Source organism: Rhea pennata, chromosome 1 (assembly GCF_028389875.1).
Source record: "Rhea pennata isolate bPtePen1 chromosome 1, bPtePen1.pri, whole genome shotgun sequence".
NCBI classification, from domain to species: Eukaryota; Metazoa; Chordata; class Aves; order Rheiformes; family Rheidae; genus Rhea; species Rhea pennata.
This window is the reverse complement of record NC_084663.1, coordinates 2,303,270-2,321,573: the sequence shown is the minus strand read 5'-3', so window position 1 is coordinate 2,321,573 and position 18,304 is coordinate 2,303,270. Positions and strand designations below refer to the sequence as shown.

The 18,304-nt window shown below is 47.5% G+C and overlaps 1 protein-coding gene across 25 annotated transcripts in view; it reads left to right on the top strand.

Annotated features, from left to right (window-relative positions):
* Positions 1-405: 405 nt before the first annotated feature.
* The window catches only part of LOC134142700 (collagen alpha-1(VII) chain-like), a 131,067-nt gene continuing 113,168 nt past the window's right edge, over positions 406-18,304 (top strand). For 24 of the 25 annotated variants that reach the window (XR_009958955.1, XR_009958957.1, XR_009958959.1 and 21 more), the window contains exons 1-2: positions 406-521; positions 13,206-13,349. Coding sequence is in view for 19 of the 25 variants with exons in the window: in XM_062580175.1 (XP_062436159.1) it covers positions 13,280-13,349 (70 nt within the window). In the remaining 6 variants the exon portion in view is untranslated. Of the gene's footprint in view, positions 522-13,205; positions 13,350-15,672; positions 15,785-18,304 lie in introns of those variants that run through there. The other variant, XM_062580250.1, reaches the window with a different exon arrangement.

Genomic DNA, 18,304 nt, shown 5'->3' with positions numbered 1-18,304 from the left:
ATATATTGAGACTGACGCCCCACTTCTCGTCTTTGATAGCATTCCTACCTCCTCTTAAGGCTAAACCTAAACCCTTTGGCTTCTGGGAATAAAGGGGGCCATGAGCCCCTTTTCTCGCCACCTCAGGTGTTCAGGCCAGGCGCTTGCTAACATCCCAGTTATTTCAGTATTATTTTGTGCCCAAGAGATAAGAATTTTTCCCCTCCTCTCCCTTTCTCCCCCCTCCTTGCTCACGCATTCCTGCCAAAAGCACAAGGGGAAGCAGCCCTGCACGGCACCCGGCTGGACCTCCCCTCTGCCGTTCCATTTCCAGCTGCCGGACGCGGAGACGGAGGAGAACGCGTGGAGGGAGGGAGGCCTGGAGCAGCCCCTCCTCCTGCCTCATAACTTCTCCCAGGCGTGCGGGGAGTTTCACTGCAGCCCGGCCAGCCCGCGCGGCACAGAGCCATGGTTGCCCGCTCCTGGGGCTGTTGGCCTTTCTTGCCGGTGGTGAAAATGCAACGTGTGGCAGCTTTGCCCAGGTAAGCTGTGCCAGCTTGCTGTCTGTCTGTCTGCTTGCCCTGCTGTCGGGCGAGAGGGGTCTGGTTTTGTATGCTCAGCCTGAGCTCGCTTGGGTTTTCTCATTCTCAGGTTGCAGTTAAACGAACTGCAGCTCGAAACTTGTGAGAGCAGGACAGGGGAGATGGGGAGGAAGAGGATGCAGGTGGGAGGCAGCAGCCCTCCAGGACTGGAAGTCGCCTCCAAGTTTCCACTGTGTTGCACAAGCAAACCCTCGCTGTGTCTCAGAGGGCCCCACTTCTGCTTGCTGGAAGCGCCTGAGATGCCCAAAACCTTTCTGTAGTCTAAATTTCAGGGTGACTTGCTCTTCCCATGAAAGGAGGTGGCTTGGTGGCATCAGCTCATCTCAGAGACAGGGAAGAGTTATGAAGAATTGCTATTGTGTATAGCGCACATTTTTTTTTCAAGGTTTCTTGGGAGAAAGAGTATTCCTGTCACCCCCTTTGCTTCTGGGGGTGGGTGGGGGTCCAAGTGCTGCAGGGACCAGTGCAATAAGGAGCTATATTTTTCTTTTAAATTGCTAGTTCAGTTGGATTCTGTGAAGTGGATGCTGGTAAAACAGCAAGTGCTGAAAGCAAGTTCTGAATCAAACAACGGAGCAGACCCACCCCACCCCACCCCTGCCCTCGCGGGGCCAGTTATTACTCTTGCTCCCCCACACAAAATGAATAATTCAGTGAGTTATGGAAGAAACAGCAGAAAGAGTTGGTCTGAGGCCATTCCTGGCTGGGGAAGTCAGCCCATTTCAAGGGGGATAAGTAACATACTTCTGGGCTGGATTCTACTTTCTCTTACAACAGTGCCAGACTGCATCTGCAGAGATTTAACAGATGTAACACCAATAAATTGTAATAAATCCGGCGATCGTTTGGGTGCAAACTGTGTACCTGCAGCTGCAAACTGTGGGTCTGCTCCTTTTCTGCTCCAGCAGCCAGGAACACAGCACAGGTTTTCCTGCCTCAGTAGCACCAGAAGTTATAGTGATTGAGATCTTTCAGCATCAATTAGCAGTCCACCCATTCCTGTTTCCTCCTGTAGCCACAGAAATGAAATCCTATGGGGAACAGCAGCGATTAACAATGTCGTTTGGCTGCTGCCCATTGTAGGCCCAAGGTAATGTAATCTTTGCTTTTTCTGATAATCAAGAATTGCAAGAAGATGCCTTTCTTCCAAGGAAAGAAGAAAATTGGCCAGCAGGCTGCCACAGGTGGTCTGACTTTTCTACGGTGCAGCCAGCTCTGCTGATGGTCCTTCCCTCCTCAGTTTCTTTGCTAAGTGGTAGCCAATGCTTCGTATCGGTCTTCACTTTTCCCTGGCTGACCTTGTTAGCTTTACGGTACAATTAGGTGATGTTGTGCCTGGTTAATAAGGGGGGCAAAGCTTTCTGCTAGCCAAAATCAGCTGTGTTTTTTTATGCAGTGAAGGAAGTGAGTGAGGAACCTGTGCAAGTTTCTCCAAGCTGTGGGAACATATGGCATTGAATTCGGTTTTTTAATCTTGCACGCTGCCAAAGACTGGGAATGCTAGGGGTCGTGTTTTTCTCCCCAAGGGCTGTTTGAGTGGCAGCTACTCAGCGCTAGAAGAAGAGACGTGAGATGGGGAACTCTGGTTATTGGGATGACAGTTTGTGAGAAGTATGTGGCAGAAGAAAGGGAAAAGGCATATACCTGGACAACCAGTCCAAGCTGAGATGTTGAGGGATGCTAAGCATCCCATCAATAGAGGGTGGTTCGGACAGATGCAACCCGCAGAGGGCTAGTCTTCGAGTTAGGAGGTTTGTATTTCTCATTGGAACAGCTATTTCAGCTCTCCCTGGTTTTAAATATTGGTGCATTCAGGCCTTGCTTGTCTGGGTTTGATTTTTTGTTTGTTTGTGGGGGTTATTTTTCTTCCCACCTATTTTTCCCAAACATGGCTTGTCTCATGTTTCAGTTGTTCTCCCTGCTGGGTTTGTTCCTCTGACCAAGGGCTAGGTTGTGCATTGTGGGAAAGGTCAGAGATGAGTCTGTGTGATGTCCCCAAATGCGAATTTTTCATATATGGCTGAGAAGATCCTTGCTTCCCAAAGCAAGAGATGGTGGCCTCTCTCAAAGAGAGACAGCATGAGGCTCCTAATAGAGGGCATCCTCCTCCTACCAGGCTGGAACTGTTGATGGTTCCTGTCCCTCAGGACTCCTGGGGAGACACACAGCCTCTCCATCTTCTCCTTCTTGGTCTCCTGCTAATTCTAGCTAATGGACAAGAGAAAGAGGAGGAATGCAGCAGGTCAAAACCAGATGTCTCCCACTCCAGGTTCCCATTTCCAGATGCTCCCTTATCTGGATATGCAAGGCCTTCTCCCAGGCCAAAAGGCAGGCATGATGTCTCCTCCCTTATAGGAGAGATCATCCTGTCATTACCCAAGGCTTGGCAGCCATGGAGGGGAGCAGGCCTGGAAAACACTGCTGGAGGGAGCCAGAGCAAAGAGGAGCATTTTGGATCTGTGCTTTGGAAAAGCACATTCCCTGTGAAGGCGCGTTCTGGGTGCATTTCATAGCTACAAGGACTGCTCAAACAGACAGTGCAGGTCTGCGTTACTGAGAAACCCCATCAGGCAAGCAGGAAAGGATTAATGAGTATAGCTGCAGGATTTTTTTTTTCTGAGATGAGTTATGTTTCCACTTTGCTGCAGTGCCAGGGAAGTGGTGCAGTGCTGCTAAAGGTGGACATCTTGGCCATCATCAGAGAGTGAAAGGAAGGCAACAAAGACGTTCGTGTAAACAGTGAGAGGCCTGGGTTCAAATCCTCCCGCAGCCCCCCGCACGGGGCTCCAGCTCAGGGACCGAGAGGTTGCAGAGTTTGAGGCTGCTCCAGGCTGCAGAGCCTGGAGTGTGGGTGCCCCTGGTTCAGCCTCTCTATCTCACTATCCACAAATCCTCCTTCTCTTGCACCTTGAGGGAGTACAGACCCAGCAGCAACTTCTGGGAGAGTGGGAGGAACAGAGGGATGTTTGAAATGGGTTAGTTACATCCACAGGAGCCTCAGTTCCCTTCAAGAGCATCCTGCTTTGCCCCAGAAAGGAGTGGTACAAGTGTGTCAGAGTCACCCCAACATCTTAGTGGTAGAGGCCAAATTGCGGCCTTGTGCCAAGGACAGCTGCTGGTTTTGGGGAAGGTTTCTCTGCTGCCTTGACCTGACCCTCCTGTTTGTACAACTCGCCCATCAACACACACCTTGGTCGCCAGCGCCTTGTGAACTGATTAGACTTTGTTTGCACAGTCGATCCATAGAAGTCTAATGTAACTGGAGGGATACAGGGAGCCAGTTCTCTCTTCCTTAACCATTAACATGCATTTATGATGGGTATAAAATATGATTGTACCAGACAGTGGGTTTGTACAGAGGTTAAAAAATAGCACAAAGCAAATAAGGTGAATTAGGCCAGTGCTGTCTGATGTTTGAGATGTCTGTCTGTCAAAACACTCTTGCTTTAATGTCTTGGCAACTCACGGTGCCGTGTGTGAGACCTGAGACAAAAATAGTTAAAAGTCAATGTGACCATCTAGTTGCACCATCTCGCAGCATGGAAATGTGGGAAGGAGCATCTGCTCCTGAGGTGTCTCCCACTTCCAGTAACGGGATTTTAGTTAGAGGGTCCCGGTTGCTTATTGGAAACTGAAGCTGAGGTTGGTGGTGGCTCCATGCCTGTTTAGTGGGAAGTACTGGCATGAGATGATGACGAGTATTTGCATCAAGATTGATTTGAGACACCCCAGGGAGGACTCCAGGCCCATCCTCATCACAGGAGGCTTTGCACAAGCACAGCCCCCACTGAGCACTGGTGGAGGAGACATGGGCTTGAGAGACCCTGGTGTGGTTGGCTCCTGGCTGGGGAGAGGGACCTAGGGCTAGGCGGCCAGTCTCAGAGACTGGGATGAGTGGGGGCATGGAAGGGGCAGATTGGTGAGGTCAGGCTGCCTGCCTGGGGTCTGAGGTGGGGCTGCATGGTCATGGGTGTGAGATCACGTGAGTCCTGTGTGCAGCATGCAGGATGGGACAGGCCCTCCTTCACTTGCTCCTGAAGTTCACAGCCCCAAACTGCATAGAGCAAAGACTCAGTTGGAGGCAGGAAATGGCATCGGTCCAGCAAAAGCAGGGATTGGCCTGTAGAATTTATCCCATGAAAAAAAAGCAAGGGGCCCCTTCTCCCAGGGGACACAGGACCTCAGACTGGCATCTTTGTTTTCTTTGTACCCACTCCCAGTCCTCTCAGTCACGCTAAGGGGCACCTTGCAATGCAAACAACCTCCTGGAAAACAGCCAGCCCAAGCATGAGCAACCTGAGAAATGCAGATCTGGCTGTCAGCCAAGTACTCAATCAGTTGATCAATTGACTTCCCAACCCTTTCTCCCCTTCCCAGCCTCTCAATCTATTGATTTCTTTGTCCATAATGTCTGCCTGCCTGCTTGGAAATACTGCCTTCGACTCCACCAATACATAATTCTGCAGGGCAGACCTTTCACCTCCGTTATGGCAACGCAGATAATGAGCACCGTCTCACGAATGCCTCAGGCAGCAGTAGGATAAAGAAATTGCAAATATCCTTAAAGTTGTGAGTGCTTGGAGACCTGTTAAATGAGCAGCTCGCATTGCCACGGGCAGGTGAGGGGTTCCCCCTCTCTGAGCAGGAAGCAACTTTGCAGTGAGGAACAAGGTAGCTTCAGAGCTGAGTATTAAACTGGATGAAGGGTGCCGAAAGAAGTTAAATTTGGCTTGGGGGTGTTACCTGAGATGTATATAACGACTGGCTATTACTTTACGCTGGCCTTTTAGCTTCTTGACTTTCAAATGAATTTCTTTTTTTCTAAGGAGGATGGTGATTATTCTTAGCTAGTGTGTGCCTAGGTGCTGATGTCAAAGGCTATGTTAGGGCCTGAAGCTCAGCATCCCAGTGGGGAGGCCACTGGGGTCAGGACAGGGGCATTTGTTTCATGTAGACCTCTGGTGCTGAGTGTCTCCAAGCGAAACTTCTTCAAGTGTCCACCCTAAACTTTCACTTTGCTCTCAGGATTTATTGCATGGAGAGATTAGGGCAGGCGGTGAACCCTTTTTTGCTGTTTGCAACAGCTGTGCATGCAGAATTGTCCACCCTCTTGGAGAGGAAGAACAAAAATGTGTGCAATTGCAGGCAGCTCTGCTGGCTAGAGACGATGTTCACAGCTGCTATCTGACCATAACTTTCTACTTGGAAAGGCTTCTACTAAGAAGGTATTTTTTGCTAACATTAATGTGAAAACCTGATGTTTGGGGAGTCACCATAGTGTGGAGGAAAAGAAAGGAGAGTCTAGCTCTTGTTTCCAGGGTTTATAAGGTATTTTTCTGCTTTTCTGCTTGGTACTTCTAAGCTGAAATGCTTCATCCAATGCTCCTAGATGCTGCTTGGATAGTTTCTGCAGGAGATGGAAAATAGAAAAACAGCACCAGTTGGACTTAACTCTGCAGGTTTTCACATACCAGGAGAAGAGGTTTCACCTGCCAATTACCTCCAGCTGTTTGACATCACCTTGTCATCTGCCTTGCTGCCCTCTTGTCAGTGGTATTTGACCACAAACCCAAGGAGATCTCTCTTCCTCCAAGTTTTGCTGTTAACTGGCTGTTTCCATCAGATCCACATAAATCCTAACCTGCGTCTTGCTGCCAGCAGACCTGTGTTGTGTATGTGTGACCCTGGTGTGAACAACTGCATTACTCAGAGGAGGATATTGGACTCAGCCTGCCAGTGTCAGCCAGGGGAGAGTCGCAGCCAGCCCTCACCGTGTTCTCAGGAGACCCATTGAGATGATAATCCATCTGCTTTTACACCTGGCCCCATCTTGTTAGGTAAACAAGACCTCTGGAGTCCAAACCTCAAGTTTGGTGGGACTGGGTGGTGGGCAACCCTTGTGGATCACTGCCTTTGAACAAGCCAGGCACATTCAGCTGGGTGCTGAAGTGGAAAATAGGCTTCCTCCAGCTCTTAATTCATCTTCTTTTATTGAGCAGTCTCGCAAGATTTCCCTTCCCCCTTCCCATCATCTCTGTTAAACATTACTAGATAGTGCAACCCCTTTAAATCAGGAAATCAATGGTATTTATTAAAGGAAAAAAAATCACCAACCAAACACTTTCTCAAAGCCCTCGCTCCAAGAGAGAAGGGGAATCATTTACCCATTCTGCAAGGAGCAGCAGTTTCTCCTGACTGCTGACATTGCTGGTAAAATGGGCTCCACATTGCAGCATGTGGGTAAAAGTACTCCTTGGAAACTATTTCTTTGCTTCTAAAATCCTCCTGTTTCATGGCAGAAGCACCTGGAAGCCAACAGGGCTGATCCTCCAGGAGAGGGGTGAGCTGATGTGTCTTGTGAAGCAGGGGGGAGCTGCAGGGCTCTAGCCACAGGCAGAAGTTGCAGCTCCAAGGACATGCCATTTGCTGTGCCGCCACCCATTTCCCAGAGAAGTGTCTCCTCAGAGGATAGGAAGTCTCTCAGCCCCCCACCCCGAAGTGTTGTCCCTGGCCTGCAACACCATCATGTCACTAGCACCTGCACCTTCTGCCATGGGGATGCCTGTGTGAGGGACACCCTAAGCCATAATCCTCTAACTGTCTACCAACTCTTTCAGCTTTCCTCAGAGCCATTTGTTTTTGGCACCCCTTGACCCGAGATGATACTGGATCAAATTCAAGCTTTGCCATGCTCTAAAAAGCCCATGTTGCCAGATGCAGCTATTTAGGAAATCACAGTTTTCCTTTCCTAGTCATGGATCCAAAACTCTGCTATCTATCACTGTAGGGAAAGAGACTCTCTGAATAATGAAAATCTCAGGAAAATTGCCCCTAATGGGGTGTGAACACCCACAAGAGGGGAATGGCATGAACTCAGTTCACGAGAGGCAAGGGCTGTGCACAAGCTAAGGGGCTTGTTTAGAGAGCACTCCACCACAGAAAGTGTTAGAGAGGTCCCAGGTGGGACCTCACGAAGCCAGTCCAGGGGTTGTGGTGGGACCTCGCAAAGCCAGTCTAGGGGTTGTGGGCATGGTCCTAGTAGCATGTGGGTGGCACTGAGGCTGGAGTGGTCCTGGAAGCAGAAAACTGGAAGGTGGTTTTGCTCTGGAGCTTATGAGTCCTCTGGATGTCCGCAGTCGTTCATGCAAAAGCATGAACTCTCTTCAGGAAATGAGATCTGTCTCCTATTGCGTTGCTTAATGGTGGTGCTACTTAGGGCATTGCTTTTTGCCGCAGAATTTGAATGTGAATGATGAAATGTGTCCAGGGACATTACATTGCCTCTTTGCAAGCCTAGGCATGGGCTGCGTTTGGGGACAGGTCCATTCCCAGCCTATCCAGCTGGAGGGACCCAAGCCTGTCCAACTGGAGTTAGTTCTTCTAATCCGTGTACTTAATCCTGAGTGGACTAGCCTGATCCTAGCTGAGCCTGGCAGAAAGTGTCCAAGGGGCTTTCAGTAAGATCTGGGCAATCCCAGCCCCTTTGGACTTGATCTGAGTTCTGGTTTTCAGGCTGTTTGGCACCTCTGCTTGCAGAGAGAGCATCTCCTGCCTGCAGATCAGCCCCTCAAGCTGCTTCTGGGGTCGCATGCGTTTCAGGAGAGTATTTACAGATACTGACAAGCCAGTATATACAAATTTATTTACAGAAGCATCTTAAATTCCCTATTCAAGGGATTTAGAAAGAAATCAATTACCACAGAACTTTATTAAGTCCATTAGAAGAAAAAACGTAAACTTTTGACCCCGTGGGGTTTATTTCTAACAAGCGAGAAGCAACCAATGTCTAACCAGGTATCTCCTCCCATCCAAATCTACCATTTTCCTTGAGGTTTGAAAACGTCTTTAATACGCCTGCAGCAAATGGTGTCTAATCACAGGAGAGGGGCTGCAGAAATGCCCCTCTGACCGGACCTTTTCATGTAAATATTTCAAAGCCAGAGGAAAGAGCTGGCATTTCCCCTCCAGCAATTATGAACACACTTGCTTGCAAAACTGGCAAACCCTCTAACTGACACCAGCTATTGCTTCTTCATCCCATCTCCCGAGCTTTTCTTAGGTTGGGATAATATACTGTTTTTGGACATGCCTTTGACACGTTTTAAGAGCTGACAATGACCGTCATCTTTTCTCTCCATCTCTGTGCGCCACTAGGATTTATTCCCTGTCCTTTACCTCCTTGCTGGTGTCTTAAGCCTCGAGCTCTGTTTTTTTCAACTTGCCACCAAAATTCAATGGTTTGAGTCTGCCTTTTGTTTTTGTCTGGCTGCAGGCTGTCCCTGTTTTCCTATGTCATATTTGGCAGAAATTATCTAAATTGGGCTAAAACCAGAAACACTTATAAAGAGGCAATAGTACAAAAAAAATCAGTGTCAGTGCCTTATGAGGAGGTAATGTCAGGTCCATCAGAGCTTTCTAATGCAGCAGACAAGATTTTGCTGGGTTGTGAGATGGAAGGTTTTGTTGGTCGTGTGACAGAGAAAGTGCCACGGCACAGAGCTGAGCGTAGGGAAGTGGGTTTCCGTGGATCCTCTGAGAAGGCCATTCAATGCATGTAGTACTGTCACGTATTTTTAGTGTCAGTGTGCAACAGACGTAGTTAGTGGGTGGATGGAATTAGCAGCAGCATCTGACACTGGTATGTAGGATCCCAGGGGCCAGAAGTGGGACTACAAGCATGCATAAGGTCCAGGCGGACCTTCAGGCAAACAGAGAGGCAGGCGCTGGTCAGATGAAACTTTCGCACCCAGGGTTGGATATTTTATACCTAACTGATTCAAACGGATCTTGGAAGGAACCAGGAAGGGGAGAAACAAGAGAGAAAATGATTTATTTTCTTTATTTTCTTTTCTTTATTTTATTTTCTGAGAATAATGCTCTGGATTTGAGATCATCTCCAAGCTGGATACACTGCCATCGTACGTCAAGGGTCTACCTCAGTCACGTATCAGCAGCTGAGTGGGTTTTCGCCATAGGTGAACATTTGCATCTCACCGCTATCAGGCAGAGCATATCTTTAACTAAAATTTGATATATACATATGTATTTTTATTTAATTCAAGAAGTTCAGCATGATCAAAAATTCAACACATAACAGTCCAGTAGGTTTGTACACATGCATATATGAATTCATATCTGCCAAGGAGGGTGTTAAGTCTTTGGAATCCAGATTATGATTCCCCTCTGTGTTGAATCCTCGCCTTTTCCTCACCTTTGCAATGCAGCTTTAAGGAGTTCATCATCTGAACTAGAGCTTTTTACACCTACAGAGTCTTTGCGTTTGCAGATGTTAACATTTGCTCACTGAAAGGCCATGGGTTCACCATGGTTTTCTTTGCCTCTGCATAGTCTTCTAGGATTTATTCCGAATATAACTGTTTGCCTGTTGCTGGATAGGAGCATGATAATGTGTCTATTTTACTGTATTTGTTCAATGCTGAAGCATTAAACAATTTCAGAGCTGAAATGGAAATGTAGAATCACATGTCAAGTGTTTATCTGTGGAAAACGTGCTTTGGCTTAACTACCTAAAGTGACTGCAGAAACTCAGACTTGTTCTTTGTTGCTTAGGGTTTTGCTTGTTTGTTTGTTTTTTACTTTGTGTGCATGCGTGAACTTGAAGAACAAATGGCAAAGATTCAGATTTGCTTTTCTTTCTATCCTTTATTTGCTTGCTGGCTCTATATCACTCTCGGTCAGCGTTTCGATCAGGGCATCTCTGCCACACTGCATATCCTTGGCCCGTGGGTCAGCGCTCTGGTCACACAAGGAAGGTGAAACTCTGCAGGAGGATGTCAGCACATATTTTGTCATATCGTGGAGGCATCTTAGAGGGACTTTCTTTTTCGTCTTGAGGATAAATCAAAATTTCCTTGGAATTTCAAAGAGAAAGGAAGATTTCTGTTAACATTTCAACTTTTCAGAATGTTTTTTTCATGCATTTTGGGCTCAGTGCGTCCCAAGGTTTGAAGCAGCAGGGAAACTGGCCTAGATTTAGATCAGGAATGTAGAGAGTGAAGTCAGAAAAGTCACACCTGGAAAGGCAGGAGCTATCATTTAGCTTACGTCCAGCATCAAGGCTCAAGTCTATTTACAAACCTGCTGCAGAGGGTCTGTCTTGAGAGGAGAGGTGTTTGCAAGGTGCTGTAGGCTGTGGTTTGTGTCCAGTTCAGGCTGACACAGCAGCACAGTCTGCATGTTGCACAAAAAACACCAGTGAGCCAAGGAAGAAGCTGTGCTTGCAAAGGACTTCTAATATGAGAGAGACCAAGCTAAGGTGCTCATTGCCTTGCAATTTGAAAATCAGACAACTGGAGCTCATTAATCTACTGCCTACACTCCAGATGTGGGTGCTTCCCTTAATTAGGCAGGCTGGATTGATGATGGCAGCCAAGGAGGTGAGGGCTGTGCGCACTGCTGGCATCCAGTGATGGTTTGTGTGCTGGAGCTCCTCCTGGGGCTGACTTGTGGCAACGGCCATGCTAATGCATGCTTGCTTCTCTGCCCTGGGTAAGTCCTCAGACACCAGAAATTCATTGGCACTTTGGAGGATCTTCTTCTGCCTCAATGTGGCAGCTGGTACTTTTGGGGCAGGAGTGGGAGAGCTGGCCATGGTGCCATTTGCAGGAACTGGGGGCCTCCCCCATCCTGACCAGTATGACCACAAGGCCTTCAGTGCTAGCCCTTGTGATGGATGTCTCCTCCCTAAGGATCTACAGGAGCCTATTTTACTGTACTTCTGGTGTTATTCTAGATATGGAAATTCCCAGGACAGTGTTGTATTTACAGGATAAATTATCCTTCAGTTGGGTTATATTTTGGGCAGGAGAAAGTAGAGGTGTGAGGGATGGGAGGAAGAGGAGAGAGGAAGGAAGGAGGCACAGTTTGGAAAATGCTGAAATTGAAATAAGGACCTCCACAGGAACAATCCCGGAAGGCTGTACATTTTTAATACTAACACAAAACTTGGAAACACAGGCAAAGGTTGCAGCACTTCCCTGCTCCGTGCTGGCTATGCTCATGCCCCAGGCCAGACCATGCCCTACAGAGCTGCATATTAAATGGGAAGGGAAAAGGAGAGGCTGTCAGCTCTGCATTGCAAGGAGGATGCTGGGACATGAGGGATGGTAGGGTGAGCCTGCCAAAATTATTAATGCAACTATTGTAGAAGAGCTGAGGTTGAAACCCGACTTTTTTGCATCTCAGCTCTGAGCTTCTCCAATGCTCGGTTTCCTATAAGCTTGTTTGCTCCTGTAGTTAAGTCCTTTTTTGAATGTTTAAAAAACCTACATATGGTTGTGGGGTTTTGTTTGGTTATTTTTTTTTACTTTGAAGCCATCTCCACAGCAACTAATGGCAGCATCACGCAGAGGTTTTGACAGGAGGTAAAAAGGAAGGACACAGCACAGGTTAACTGCTACACAGCAGAGATCTCAATTACATCAAGTACACCAAGCAATTAGGAGAAGCAAGAGGGAAAAAAAAGAAACAGAAAACACATTAAGCAGCAGAGCTGCCTGTTAAGGAAATCGGCCCTGAAGTTTTCAGAAATGGGTTTAGCTATGAAATGTGCAGGGTGACAACAGCCACGGTGCCCTGGCTGTGCACGGTGCTGCATGGACGCACACATGCTGGGCCACTCCGGGGGACTTGACCTTCATTTTTCGTTTTTGGAGATTCATTTAGGTCAAATTAGTTCATTGGAACTCAGCTTTATTTTATAAAAGAAACTAAGTCTATCATATAATGTGATTTTCACATTGCATATTATTAAATGCAAGGAAGAATTCAGCGCTGGCTAAGAGCTAGGCTAGATGATGCCATTGAGCTTGTCTTTTCCTAACCTTTGTAATTTCCACCTTGGAAGTAATCCATGTCTCTCTCTGAAACCTGCTCAGCCTGAAACAAGCGGGTGAAGCTTAGAACAGAAGAACAACCTTTTATTGCCCATTAAAAAAGAATAAAACCCCTTCTGGTGATGCCACTTCTGCTGCAGTTATTGCTTTGTAAAGGGAAGTTATTGCTTTGCAGAAGGAGACTTCTGTAGCCCTAACTAGCTGTCAACATTTGTTAGGGGAGTCACTAAACTGTCCGTAGGTAGGTAGTAACCAGAGCTCTCAGGCTCCTTTGGCTGCTATGTAGTGATGGCTTGGGTTTCCAAGGATGGCAAATGCAAGGCAGTTCATTGCAGATTTAGGAATTTGAAGGCTAGTTGCAAAACAAATTAATGAAGAGCTGAGTGCAGAGTGTGGGTGGTTGCCGTCTGCAATGATCTCCTAGCAAGACTCATAGACTGGAGGCCCGGGGATCTCTCCTCCTCGCGTAACTGAGGTGACAGCCACTTTCCTTTTCCTTTGCAACGGTCGCGTTCACCTTTGGGCTTGATGTGCCCTGGTCATTATTGCCTGAAGAAAAGTGCTATTAGGAAAGGTGCCGGGGAACAGAGCTGTGCTATATGCTCTTGCCAGCCTCAGCAAAGAACCCGATGATTTAAAGGGTTCAAGGGACTCCAGTGCTGAGTGCTAAGCCAAGACGAGCCTTGGTGGTCGGGGGAAACCTTCCCTTGTAGGCAGGCAGGAGCATCCTGTGAGGATGACATGTATTAAAGCCCCTTTTCTCTGGCAGATGAATGGCTCTCCAGGCTGCGTGCTAACTCCAGGAACTGAGGAGGAGTTTCTTCTCAAAGAATAGGAAAAAAAATGCTGTATGCCCAGATCCTTGCCTTGGCATTGGCCATGGCACAGCACAGAGCCGTGGCTGTTCATGAAGGTATGTTACAAGTGGGCCGCTGTGAATGTAGCAGCTGGGGATGACGTAGAGAGAGAGCAGGGAGGGAAAAGCCTCTTCTAAGCAGTGGTTTTTGCTGACGTCGTGGGCTGAGGCTGCACATGGCGGCTGTCAGGGTGAGGCTGTAGTGTTGATGCCTCTGGCTTTTGCACTAAGGTCCCTTTTAGCTGGGAGCAGCTGGCTAACAGAGCATCTGCAGCTGGCCCCGAAAGGGAGACAGACCTGACTTGTTGCACCAGGGTTTAAGGGGAAATCAGGACTCTGCTCACTGTCCTGCCTCTGATACTGTCCAGCCTTGGCTGTTTCAGAGGAAGGTGAGGAGAAAAGGGAAAACCGTCTCCTCCTGATTCTTATTCTAATTTCTAAGAGTTGAGACAAGCCACAAACCCAAGGGAATACGATGTGAGGGGACTGAGAGCGGAGACCTCAGGGCTGGGATGTGCAGCCCTGAAGTCTCCTGCCACTGTTCAGGGAGTCAGGATGACACAAGTCCTCATCGCCTCCCTGTCTCCCTCATGGCATGTGCCAAGCTCATAAAGAACTCTTTGTGAGCCTGGCATAGGCAGGAGCCAAAAAGACCCCAGAGAAACAGCCCAGTGGAGTTAAGGCACGATCTGATCCATGACCCTACAGCCTTTGTGTCCTGTGGATCTGGTGGTGGTGGTGCAGAGAGCCAGGTTGGGCTGGCAGACTGGGGAAGGCAGTGCCCACACCCTCCCCAGGCTGCTCCCATGCTCCAGGGACCAAGCACTCTGGGATTCCTCAGGGAATTGCTGGGAAAAAGAACATTTATTTCTCCATTTCACTGCATTGTGGAGGTAGGGAGAGTGGATAGGGAGCTTTTCTTGCCCTAGTGGTCTAATACCTCCTGCAGCTCTTGGAAAATGAGAAGGAAATGAATTGGGTTGGTGCTGCAGAAAGGGTCAAGCCTGCTGCTTTTGACCAGCCTATGGAGTTAAACCAGAGCTCCCAGGATTGTCATGAAGCTGGGTGTGAGCCAACAGGTCCTCACTCTTTGATGTGGTCTGCAGGAACACACCCTCAGGCTTTGACAGCGCCTGGAGTAAATTCAGTAAATTCAACAAGGAGTTAATAGAAGCTTTGGATCAGCTACAAAATTAACTTGATTAAATTCCTGTCCGTCAATTAAGCCAATATACTTGACTATAATGCTATTTAATTCGGAGCTGGGAACAGTGCAATAAATCAGCATTTACAGATGTCTCTGGGAAACCTGTGATTGATGAAACGTGGTAATTTTGGAGGTGCATGGAAAATTTCAAATAAAATCATATCCCCCTGTGATTAATATAGCTGTCTGTGTTGGTATTTTCTCCAGAAGGTACCAATCTAAATATGCTTAATATCACATGTTTCCAATGACAGCTTCAGTACCTGATCCAAGTAGCAGAATGTGCTCAGGTTTCATTGCCAAGCCGGGCCCGCTATGAAAAGGTGCTGAGCACCTGGCTCAGCATCTCAATGAGTGGGGTCTGTTTGTCCCTTTCTAGAAAAGAGGGCGCTATCCTGCCCCTTTTATTCCCGTGCAGCTCTTACAGCTCACCCTTGGCTTTGCATTTGTTACTCTGGATGCAAACACGGAAAGGAACTTTGTGCAGGGTGAGCAAGACTTTCGGGGGTCAAGCATGGATGGAGGAGGCTCTCTGGGGATTTGGGATGTGGAGGTGTTCCCCGCAGGTGGCAAAACCCCCAGTTCTGTGAATATCAATGGCATTTTGAGCATGATTTCCAGATCAGTGGCAAAAATGCAGGTCTCCCAGAAAGAGGTCTCCTCACTGCCTCAAACAACTACAAGAGATGAGTGATTTTGGGAGAGCTAGTGGATACTTCTCTATCTTGTTGAGCCCTTATTAGGATTTTCTCAGGATAGCACAGGTTGGCATACCTGGGACGCTGCAAAACAATTTCCTTCAGTTTTGAGGAAACTTCAATCAGAGCCAAGTACCTACCTGGTTTTTCCTGAAATCATTCTGGGAAACCAGGGACATCGACATCCAAGCTAGGGAAAGAGGGGAGATTCAAAATAGACCGAAGCAACAGCAGGGAACAGAGCTTATGGTGAGCTTATCTGCATCTGTTAGCAGCTGAGCTGCCTCGAAGACAACCTTGACATCTCAGCTGAAAAGCACTTACAGAGGATTGAGAAAAGAAGCGAAATTTCAACTGATAGCTCTAGGAAGGAAAATTGAAATAATTGTCTCTCATTTTTGTCAAGGGAAAGTGCTTTGTATTCCCAGCTGGGAACTAGCTAAACTAAAAAGAGCCAGTCATTATTTTTCTGCAGCAAACAGAACTGTTAAATCATGAAGAACTCTGTGTCAGAGGCATGAAGAAAGATGAAGAAACCTAAAAACTTGGGTAACAAAGACTCTTGGACAACTATCCATCTGCAGCTGGTAAGCGATTCTCTGTCACACTATGTGGCCAAAGTGGATTGAGCAGGAAAAGACAGTAACAAAGGATGATCTGAGAAAATGAAGCCTGCATCTCTCCAAGCTTCTTGGGTATCAGCCCTACCTGCTTATAGGAACAGGGTAAAAGTCAGTCAAATTGAAGAGGCTGAGCTAAAACAGGCTAGCCATTGCAGCAGAACTGTGAGGGATTAAAAAGCTTTAACTCATGGGGAATGTCGCACCTCCAAGTCTTCCATGGACCTGGACTCCAGAAGTATGGCTGCAATATGCTTGCAGATCCAGCGGAAATCTGGAGAAACCCCCCCCCACCCATCCCACAACTCCTCTTCGGCCTTAAAATGGCAAATTAGAGCAAGTGCTCCAGCCCCGGCAGGTGCGGGCTGGGTCTCTAAACCTGCAGCTGAAAATCAAGGCAGTGGCTGGGTGAACTCCAAAGCAGTAGTGACACAGAATGAAAAACACGTGGAGCGGTCCAAGGTATAAACCCATTTTCCATAGTCTAACAAAGCTCTTTGTTCTGCAGCAGGAGGAAGTTAGCAAGTGGCGATAACAGGTCCCTACACCTGTGTTTGGCTGGTAGAGCTGTGAGGCGATATTGTCGGTATACGGGCCTGGATTCACCCTGGAAAGGGTGTGCAGTCAGTCCTGGAAGGACTCTGCCCTCCAAGGCTATTTTAAGGCTCTAACCAGGCAAGCTGGGGTGCCAGCCCAGGACTCATGAGCATCCCTGAGACAACCCAATGCACTGCCTTTGCAAGTGGTCCAAAAAAAAAAAAAAAATGGGGATTGAGACCAGTTCTTGCAAGCAAATCTGTGATACCGAAAACCCTGCTCCAGTAGTCAGTGTGATCTACTTTGCAGCAACCCTACAATAATAACTCAACATCCACCTGCGACAAAAGGAAATGCCAAAGAAAATATAAATTTTGAGCTTCCTATTTACAGCCTTCATTTATTTGAGTGTCCCTAAAAGGCATCAGATTTCTGTCCATGAAATACAGTTATTGGATGCCTAAAGAAAATGAAATTCAATTAAAAGAGATTGAACACTTTGTAAAGGGAAATGTGCCTTGATGTTCATTAAACAAATTTCCCTGTATACCTGTCCCTTCCCTGCCAGCTATCATCAGATCAGCTCTGGCTTGTAAGGGAAAAACACTCAAACTATTCATTCCTGCGTGTGAAATCTCTTTGGTGCTCGGGCTGCCCAGCAAGAGAGGAACATTACAAAGCTGAATGACCAGGGTGTCCTGAGCTCCACACAGGACTGAAATTGCACAGCTGCATTGCAAAGGCAAACGAGCATGGCGCACCCTGTGCAAAGACCTGCACGAACAACCGATACCTCTCCTTGCAGTTGCTATTTTGTCATTTTGAAAGCCCCATTTGAAAACCATACTTGCTTTATGGCTTGTACAGAGCAGCATGAATGTCCTGATGGCCCTGAATGTGCATGGGTGTCTAATGACAGCTCTGGACCCTGGATGATGAGAAGCCCAGGGTGTCACATGGTGTTTTGGTGGTCTGCAAAACAGCTTACAAATGACAGAAAAGTGGAGTTAAGCACCTTGGTTACCATTTGAAGACCACCTTTACCAGGTGCCTTTACCAGGATAAAGCCTAGTTGCTCCTGGCGTTAGGACTGCACTTTCAAACAGTCCAGTAAATCACCTACACAACAGGGTAGTTCTCTCTGTTAACACTTTTTTCTGACTTTTCATTAGGGGCCTCCAACAACTTGATAAATGTTTATCTCAGGTCGATGGGCAGTGCTTTACACTGACAGGCTCCACTTCCCTTTCTTGTTGACTCTCTAGGCTCAAGTCTCCTTCTTCCCTGGTATACATATCACTTCACTGGTTTTGGTGACTTTCACAAGGCTGGCCCCGTGAAATAGTCGCCATGTGAGGGTGGTTGCTGTTACAAATATAACCAGTTGCTTATCCAGCTCCTCAGTTTCAGTTCTGCAGCAGAACTTTTTATGTGATTTTGGTGGGTCACTCAGACCCATGAATAGGAGTGGATTCACTTCACATGACATTTGTGATGTCAATGTTGGCATCCGAGTGTCTGGGCTCTGCTGATGGCCAGTAGGTCTCAATAAAAAAATGGGTGAGGTGAATCACTCTTGATGGGCCCATTTTATTCTGTTGTCTCCAAGGAGAATTTGTGATAGCCAGCTCAAGTGTTGGTCTGCCTCTGATCAAACAAATGCCCCTGGCTGCCTGGCTCTTCTTGCTTCTGGCATGTCCTACATACCTCTGTGCCTTGACAGATCTGGCCCTCAGTGTTTGTGCTTCAATCCCTGCCTTTAAATGGGAAACTTCCCTGGGTGGGAACAGCAAAAAGGGGGTTCAGAAAGATGTTAAAGAGAAGCAAACAGCTTCTAGAGGGCCCCTAACTACCCACTTCTTTGGGCCTAGGCAAGGTGTAGCTCCCTTAGCTATCTCCGGGGTTCACGTAACTTACATGGGTTTATCTCACATCTGGTTCATTGCACAG